Raw genomic sequence first — 9,066 nt, 5'->3', positions numbered from 1 at the left:
CCGAGCACCCCCCCCCCCCCCCCCCCGCAGAGGCCAGCCCATCACACGGACACACTATCAGTGTGCGATGCCTCCAGAATTCTGCTGGGTGTCTGCGCCAGACCGAGCACGCCAGCACCTCTGGCCGAGCAAGCCCCCGCTTTATATCCTCAACTCCACTGATGCTCACAACATGTCATCTTGGGGAGACTGAAGCACAGAGCACTTGGGTAAGTTGCCCGAGGTCACACAGCCCGAGTGGTGGTGTCTCTGTGTCTGGTCTATTCACAACTTAGGGATTTAGACCCAATTCTGGAAGCTGAGTGTATTAGCACCTCCCCAAGAGATGCTTCCCTGTCCTGAGGGCAAAGCTTGAGAAACAAGCGTAGTCACTGGCGCCGGGGATCTAATCAGAGCCTGTGGATCTTGTGTTATAAGGAAGAAACCCCGACTTTCTGTTTCATTTTCCTCAACTCAGAATGGGTGCCTGGTTCTCTTTTATCTACCTCATAACTCTGACCAAAGATTAATGAGTTACCATTTGCCAGGCCCTGGTGGAGGAATAACTATGATCGGTATGGCCTTATCATCCACAGTCAGAATGAACAGAGACTCTTATTAAAAGCCAGACCAAGGAGTGGCTGCTCAGAAAAAGCCTCCTTCGGGTCAGGGCTGCTGCAAAGAAGTGCAACAGCTCTGTCCAACCCAGGCCAGTTAAAGACACGGCCGTACACATGCACGGGACACGTGTGATCCGGGCACAGTCCTCATCAGAAGAGGGGAAAGAGCGTGTGGTGTCAAAAGACCCTAGACTACATCCTCAGTTTCAGTCACATCTGGCCAGAGGGGAACAATCAGACAGGAAGATATCCACAAGACACCCACGCGTGAAAAGTTACTAACCAGAATTAAAACGCATTATGGTGTATGAGAGCAACCCAGTGAAAAGAAAAATACAAAACTCTGTAAGGTACCATTCCAATTTTACGAAACATTTTTAAACTTTAGACACATGAATGACAAGAAAGAAATGCATCCAAATATTAAGAGATTATAACTAGGTAAAAAAGAACGTGGGTGTTTATATTTTCTTCTACCTGTTTCTCTTTGTGTCTCTAGTTCTCTCATAGGGCTATTTACTACTTTTTAGATCAGAACAAGCTTTTAAAGATGATTTCACCCTCCTTTTCTCTCTCCAAAGGCGAGACGCACGTACACGTTACCTGTGATTCTAGGTCTCTGCTGTGTTCTGTCCCTGCAGCCCTAACACGCAGCCCAGCAGCCAGCGCACAGTAGGGATACAATAAGTATTTTTCAAAGACAGAGGCTTTACTAACTGCCTCTTAAATATTCACTTTTCTTTTTAAAGAAACTTAAAAGCTAGCATTAGTACTAAATCATTCACTCTTTAAGTCTAAAGAGTTACCTTACAATTTTTTATCTGCATTGACTTTTGCTTTTCTGAAGATGAAAGCATGTTCTAGATGTTCTTTATTCTTTGGGACTACAAATTTGAAGAGAACTGTCACTCTCAAGCACGGAGCAGTGTGGGGTACTGACATCGTATTGAATTATTTAAAGGAAATTAACAACGCGCTTCCTGTCCTTGGAGAGTGACATCTGCCAGCAGAGCCATTCACGGCTGCCTCAGGAAGATACCACTGCAGAAGGGCGAGCATTGCCCAGCCCCTTGAATTCTAAAAGAAAATCTGTAAGTTCTAAAGAACAAATAACAAAGACAAAGTTCAGGTGATAACTTCTCTTCCACTGGAAGCTCTGAAGAGTCCCAGGAAACGATTTCCTGGGGGTCAAGTTTAAAGGGATAACGTGTTGCTCATGGTTCTCACGGAAGCTGCGCGGGACACCGGACCATGTGGCTTTAACTGGGAGCCCAGCGCCTCGGGTTCGCGGGACCACCTCCCTCTATACCCTGTCCTGGTAAGCTGGCATTTTTATGGCTATGATAAACCTATCCGTGGTCAGCACACCCAGACATCATGGCACCCGAGTGACAGCGATGTGACGGGAACTGGGGACCACAGCGGTGGGCACTGCCCTAGCGGGAGGTAAACTTTGGATGGGTGGTTTCAGTTCAGAGTCCGCTCATCTCATACCGTCATTCTGCTCCGAGACCTACCTCCAAACACCAGGGCTCCCCAACCTTTTGTAAGGAATGGCTCCTTTTCATGTCCCTGAAGACTTGAGTGCTGACAGTGAAGTCTGAGGGGGGGTAGAAGTGCTGACAGTCATGTCCCTGAGTGCAGCAAGGGAGGGGGCACTGCTGCCAGGAAGAAAGGGGAACAGAGTGAGGCTCGGGAGGGAGGCGGGGCGCAGTCAGCAAGGCATTCACGGCCCCCAGCCTGACTTCCTGTCCTACCCCCGCTTCTCTACAAACTCCAAGCGGGGAGGATCATGGTTCCCCGCACAAACCCAGAACTCTTCCACCTCCCTGCTGGCCAGCGACATCTTCAACACAACCACCTCTTGGCAGCCGTTCTGATGCATCCCTTCCCGCTGAGCCCACCCTTGCCCGTCGTTCCCCTACGGACACGCCACTCCTTCCTCTGAGAAGCCCGCTGGCTAGCATTTTCTCTCTCTCAACTTACCTTACTGAATCTTCCATTAGTTTAAACCATGTGATATTGCTGCTGTTCCTACCCTACAAAAATGCAATTGTACAGGGTTCCACGCAATTCTAGAGCTATTTGGGGAGCTGTTTTAATACCTTTCCCTCTGCCAGGCTGCAGTCTTTTTGAGAGCAGCAACTACACTGACATATCTGGACCCCTTGAAAGATCCAGCAGCACACACCCTGAGTGCTCAGCAAGTATGTGCTCTACTGCACTTCAACCCAGCTGGAGCCCTATGATGAGCGCTGCTTCTCTGTTTGGGGTTCTGGACAGGAATGTTCATATTATTCTGCTATTCCTCACAACCACCCTGTGAGGTAGGTACTACCGTCGTGCCCATTTTACAGACAAGGAAACTGACTCAGAGACGTTAAGGAGCATGCCCAAGGTCACACAGCTAGTAAATGGCGAGGGAGGGGGGGGACCTGGACCAGGTCTCAGTCAACTCATGGTGGTGCTACGTAGATGCATTTGCCTGTCCAGATGTTGACTATTGCTCTATAAATGGGGTAGAGAATTGAGGGGTGTTAAGAGCGACGTGGGGTCCAAGAAGGGCTATTTCACAACAAGGAAATATCATTCTAATCGTCTTTAAAAAAAAAAAAAGAAAAGATCTATGCCTTTTGTGTTCATTGTAAAGGATTATGTCTTCCTTTACAATGAAGTTTATCTGCCTTGTAAGAAGTTTAAAAACTTCTCCACTCTAGTTTTTAAAAAGTTTTTTGTGAAGGAAAAGCCCATGAACAAATTTTTCACCCTTTTTAATCCCACATAATAGAATTCAGGATTAAGAACATGAGATTGAGCACAATGTCCGATAATTTATGTTCTGATATTCACTGAATACCAGGATGAGCACAGTGGGTACCAAAGACTCTAGGAGTTAGGGAAGCAATGGAAATACGGACAAATCTACAGAACAGCAGCCACGTTTCTAGAATAACTTACATGGTTCCCATATAACCTGGTCCTCCGATGGGGGAGCTGGGGGCTTATCCAGGTGGATTAAAACCAGCCAAATTGAGAAGAAGCCACATCTCCTGCAAACTGGTGCTACTCTAGGGCCCTTGCGGGTTGCAACTGTCCCCGTGGCTGGACTTTTAAAGTCACCACTGCTGGGAGCCCCAAGCTCTCTGCTCCCAGGAAGGGCAGCCGAAGCCCCAGCGGAAGCACTGGTTGCCCATCCCTGGAGGTCTTTGGTCTCCACCCAGGAAGCAGAGCCTCCCACCCTGCATTTCTCCACGGGGCTCGTTTGTAAACAGGAATGTGAGTCACTGAGTCCATTTTCAAGATTAGCCCAGCTTGACAACCAAGGTCCTCCTATTCTGCCTTGTCGCAGCCGTGACTCATGCCTTCAACACATGCCTCCCACCAAAGGGGCCATGGTTTAGCCCTCCAATTGTTCCTGAAAGGAACCCAGCAATATGGGGGTTTCAATCCTTGTCTGCTTATTTTGTTTCCTAACACAATGCTGAGAGCAAAGAGGCAAGGTTCCCGAGGGCAAGCACCCCAGGAGTTTGTAAAAGAAATGTATCTACGGTTACCACAGACCACATTCTCTTTATTATCTTCCCATGGCCTTTCCTTAGGGCCTGTACTCCCACAGGGGCTTGCACACAGGCTTGTTATGCTCATGGGCACGCGCGTGCACACACACACGCACGCCTCTGTATAGGATCTGGATACTCTTCCATTCCTGGGAACCTCAGAGCCAATCTGCAGGTCACTCCTACCACTACTGTAGGATCTACCAGCTTTGAAATTTGTGAGATTAACCTTACCCCCATCTTATCCTAGGGGTCTACCCTGCTTTGCTCTTTATTCTAATTTCTTTAATTATTCATTTCTAATCTTTTTACATAATATGAGGTCTTATAAGCCAATTCAAATCTGGGGGCTATAAGATGTCTTATAAACAGATCCAAATGTATATATAAATACCAAATCATTTTGTTCCACGACAAAACTCTAGTTGAGCCTTTCCCTAACAAATCTAAGACTCTTCAACACATCCTAAAGATTATGAAGGCAGATGTCTGCCAAGTTTTCTGCTCAGCATCTGTTCATGCTTTTTCCGGTAACAATGCCCTGAATTACATAGGAGGTACCACCCTAACTCTCAAGCCATATAGTCTGGGTAGAGTGGACCCTACCCCGACCTGCACGGAGGGGTAAGTGTACTCAGTCCAGATGCACTCAGCACATCACACCCCCTTACCCAGCCACTGATTCAGGACTGTGGGGAAGGTAAAGTCTCTCTGGACTCAAACCTGCTTCCATGCAATGAAGTCAACCTGGAGGAAAGCAGAGTCAAGAGCTGGAAGGAAATGATGTCCTGGTATATGGGCCCCTGGATCCAGCCACGCTACCTGTATACTTTTCAATTATGGGTCAATACACTCATTTTGCTCAGGCCAGTTTGGGCTGGGTTTGAGGAGAGAGAAGGGCACCCTGACCGGAGAATTCTAGTTGCCTTAGAATGACCTCGATAATCGTCCATCCACACATCAAGCAGTAACGTGGAAAAAACTGGAGATGCTCCAGGAAAAGTAAATGAAGGCCTCACAAGGTTCATGCTCCAGGCATGATGCGGGGATTATTACAAGGCAATATACTGGAGTAAGTGTCTAGTACTTTTCAAAATAAGAATGAATGTGGCTTGTGGCCAGTCTCTGGGATGGGGGTGGTAGCCTTGAGAAACCACACACCTGCTAGAACTGTCACTCGGCCCTCCTCCTCTAGTGCCTCTGAAGCCACCAGTTACACTGACTGACTCTATTAAGATGTGGTCTCCAGAAGTTGAGGCTGTGCCATGTCAAGACAGACGGCAGGCAGAGCGGGTAGCAGGTTTTGTTTTCTCTGATGGCTTGGCCCCTGAGGACATGGGGTGTTGACCAGTTCTGGACGTGGCCGCATGGAGCAGAATCAAGGTGTACCACTAAGAAGTTAGAGCACTAGTTGAATATTCTACTATTTGGTTTCTTTATGAGCTTATAGCCGCCTTCAACAGGTGGCTGGGCAATATTCACATGTTAATGCGACAGAATGGAAACCAACGAGCCAGAAAGTACAAATTGCTCTGCCAGGAAAAATAAACACAAAAGAAAAGAATATAGGAGGAGCTGAAAAGCATTTAAAACCCAAAACCCTTAAATATACTAAAGCCTCCAGAAATAAAGATTTTCTATGAAATTTGTTATTCTGACCAAATTTGGCCAACAGCCAAGAGCTGTTGGGAGAATTCTAAACCCACCTCTTAGGGCAGGAAGAAAAAGGCAAAAGCTTTCAATTTTGTTTCAGTAAAGTCTGGTGTGATTATTAACTTTATATGTCAACTTGACTGGGCCATGGGGTGCCCAGATATTTGGTCAAACATTATTCTGAGCATTTCTGTGTTTTGGATGAGTTAAAATTAGTAGAATGAATAAAACTGAATGCCCTTACGAATGTGGGTGGGCCTCATCCAATCTGTTGAAGGCCTGAATGGGAACAAAAGGCTGTTCCGCCCCCAAATAAGGGAGAACTCCGCCTGCCCGACTGCCTTTGAGCTGGGACATTGGGGGTTTGGTTTTTTTTTCCTACCTTCGGAATTGGACTAAGACATAGGCTCTTTCTGGGTCTCAAGCCCGCCAGCCTTTGGACCAGAACTAACACCATCAGCTCTTTTGATTCTCAGGCCTCCAGACTTCAACTACAGCTACACCATAAACTCTCCTGGGTCTCCAGCTCACCAACTGCAGTTCTACGGGCTCGTTGGTCTTCATAACTGCATGAGCCAGTTCCTGACCATCAATCTCTTTTTCTACTTGTCTGTCTGTCTGTCTGTCTATCTATCTCCTATTGGTTCTGCTTCTCTGGAGAACCCTAATATATTTGGGTTGTGTTTTTATATGCTTTCTCCCCGCAAGCAAGAGGGAAAGGATTATTTGTGGGTCTCTCAAAGATATCAGAATTGTGAAATGGAATGGGTCTTAGAAATCATGGAATTGAATTCCTTATGATTTTTTTAAATCTCTAAGTCTAGGCATAAAACTAGGACCTACCCAGGACTACACAGCTAGAAAAGAACAAACCAAAACCCAGGTTTTAAAAACTAGGAGATAGGGGTTCTATGCATAACATGGACGAGTTTTATTTTGAAACTGCAGCATCTTTGGAGGGATAAGAAATCCATTTGAGAGGAGGACGTGGGCAAGTGCCATTCCACTAAAGAAGCAAACTAGTAAAATGACAATTTTTTAAAAATTGGAGGGAGGGCAAAAACCTCTTATCTCTTTATCATTTACTCACATACACACGCACATGTGTGTACAAACAAGGACACCAAAAACAAATAAGCAACAGCAGCCAGCCAGCCATCCAACCAACCAACCAGAGACCACACACATGTACATAACCTTGAAAAGAGATTTCAGATCTTTACAGGTCATGCTGATCTAGCTTTGAGTCCATCAATAATTACCACCTCTGAAGGTAAGTTAACTCTGGTGGGAACTACTTACGTTTGAAAGATCTTGCCAAACAACACAGATGCAAAAAAACTGGAATCACAGCTCCAGGCAAGCTGCCATTTTTGTCATTAAAGGTGAACCCAGTTTTTCCCCAAAACAGGATACCATCACAGACGTGGCAAATGTGTGCAACATTATTTTTCATGATTATTTTTCCAAAATGTGAGTGACAAGGTGTGAGAGTCTATGTGTGGTGCGTGTGTGTGTACACACTGAACACCTGTGTGCATACAGCGGTAGGCGGGTATCCTCCAATATGGAAGACAGGGGCCTGCAGTCAGGAATGGCAAGTGCCCGGATCACCTACGGCAGCTCCCTCTTCCCTTACCCATGTCAATATCACCTGGCCACCCTGCTCAGAGCTGGTATGTGGTGAAACGTAATCATCACCCCTACACTCAAGGGATGTAGAAATAAAGTCTGCCTTGGCCCTTGAGGACCTCATCTTAGTGACAGAGAGACCAGGATCCAAACAGAATGAACACAAAAGGAGCCGATGTTAAGTCAACCCTTAGCCTAGCCTTTTGCAAAGCACAGTTCACCTCTTCCTCAGTCTCAGCGGAGAGACAGATGTGGGGCCTCACCGTCACTGCCACTTCCCACCAACTAGCTGTGTGCCCTGTACTTCTGGGGCTCAGTTTGTTAAGTCACTTGAGGATGCCAGCTGCTAGATGACTTGTGAGGGCCCTGCTCACCCTCCAGCGTGCTCCAGTGCTGCAGGGCGAGCAAAACGCAGAGGCGGGGGATACAATCAAGTCCTCCAATCGCTCTCAGTACAAATCCAACATGCCTGGATATCTAGACGTGGCCATTACCTAAGAGGCGATATTTACTGAAGAAAGTTATATTCAAGGAGAAAAAGCTTTTTTACCAGATAAAATATCTACGTGGCCAAGGAAAAATATTTTAGCAATAAGGTATAACAAACGGGAATTTGTAGCGTCATTTCAAAAGGTGTTTATTAAAGAAAATGTTGCCAACTTTTGTTTTCTAGGGGAAAAAAATACTTCTCAAGAAGTTGAAAATAAAACATACTTTTTTTATTATGGTATAAACAATGAAGGAAAAGTCATATAAATATCTTTTGAAGAATTGGGGATAAAGTTTAAAAAAAAGTTACTTGAGTAATTTTGAATAAAGGACATACTTTTATTTTTTAGCTGACATCAACACTAAATTAACTGACTTAATTGACTAAATTATTAGTTAAGTCAAATTAACTAAATTAATTGACTTTAAGTGAAGGCAAGGCTTTCTGGGATGGTGATAATGTGAAAGAGCTAGCCTTAATATTGGGGATTTAGCTAAGGCGCGCAGAAAATAAATGAAGTTCTAATAGACATCGCTGGAACACTAAACGAAATCCTTCCTCAGACAGTGATGAGGTTCCGTGGTGACCTCAAGCAGGTAGAAAAGTGAAGCTTTTCCCTGCAATCTCCATCTCCATTATTTGCATATGGAACTGAGAGATTAACAGTGTAATCTTTCCAGACAAGCAAAATGCCAGCAAGCTCATGAAAAACCATACGCTCATCCATTACTTCGAGAGAACAGGAGCTGATTCACACGTGTGGGCAGAGGACCCCTATGGAAGAACTGGAGGCAGAAGCTCAGGTCCACTGCGAATCCAGCTAATAAATAAATGTAATATCGTGCTGTTAATGAGATTTTTGCTAAAGGATAGCTCCTCCTCCCAGGAAAGCCTCCGGGAAGGGATGTGGGTCCATATGATGCCCCTGGGGGCCATGAACAGCACTGCGCAGAATCAAGGGACCAAGAGGGGGAGACAGTCTGATTGGGATTGGTGATGTCTACTTGGTAATCCTCTCTTTAAAAACCAACATATCGCCTACAAAAAGATAAAAAAAAAAAAAAGCACCCAGAAATGGAGCTGAGAGGTTGTAAAGACAACACAGAGACCAGGTGTGGCTGGGGAGCTGGTTACT

At 45.7% G+C, this 9,066-nt stretch overlaps 1 protein-coding gene across 2 annotated transcripts in view; it reads right to left on the bottom strand.

Moving 5' to 3' along the window:
* The window catches only part of TCF7L2 (transcription factor 7 like 2), a 189,026-nt gene that overhangs the window by 74,646 nt on the left and 105,314 nt on the right, over positions 1 to 9,066 (bottom strand). For both annotated transcript variants that reach the window (XM_024756058.1, XM_024756059.1), the window contains exon 3: positions 2,117 to 2,260. In XM_024756058.1, the coding sequence (XP_024611826.1) occupies positions 2,117 to 2,260 (144 nt within the window). The remainder of the gene's footprint in view (positions 1 to 2,116; positions 2,261 to 9,066) is intronic.

Source organism: Neophocaena asiaeorientalis, unplaced genomic scaffold, assembly GCF_003031525.2.
Source record: "Neophocaena asiaeorientalis asiaeorientalis breed wild unplaced genomic scaffold, Neophocaena_asiaeorientalis_V1.1 scaffold85, whole genome shotgun sequence".
NCBI classification, from domain to species: Eukaryota; Metazoa; Chordata; class Mammalia; order Artiodactyla; family Phocoenidae; genus Neophocaena; species Neophocaena asiaeorientalis.
The sequence above is the reverse complement of the archived record's forward strand: the minus strand, read 5'-3'. Positions and strand labels throughout refer to the sequence as shown.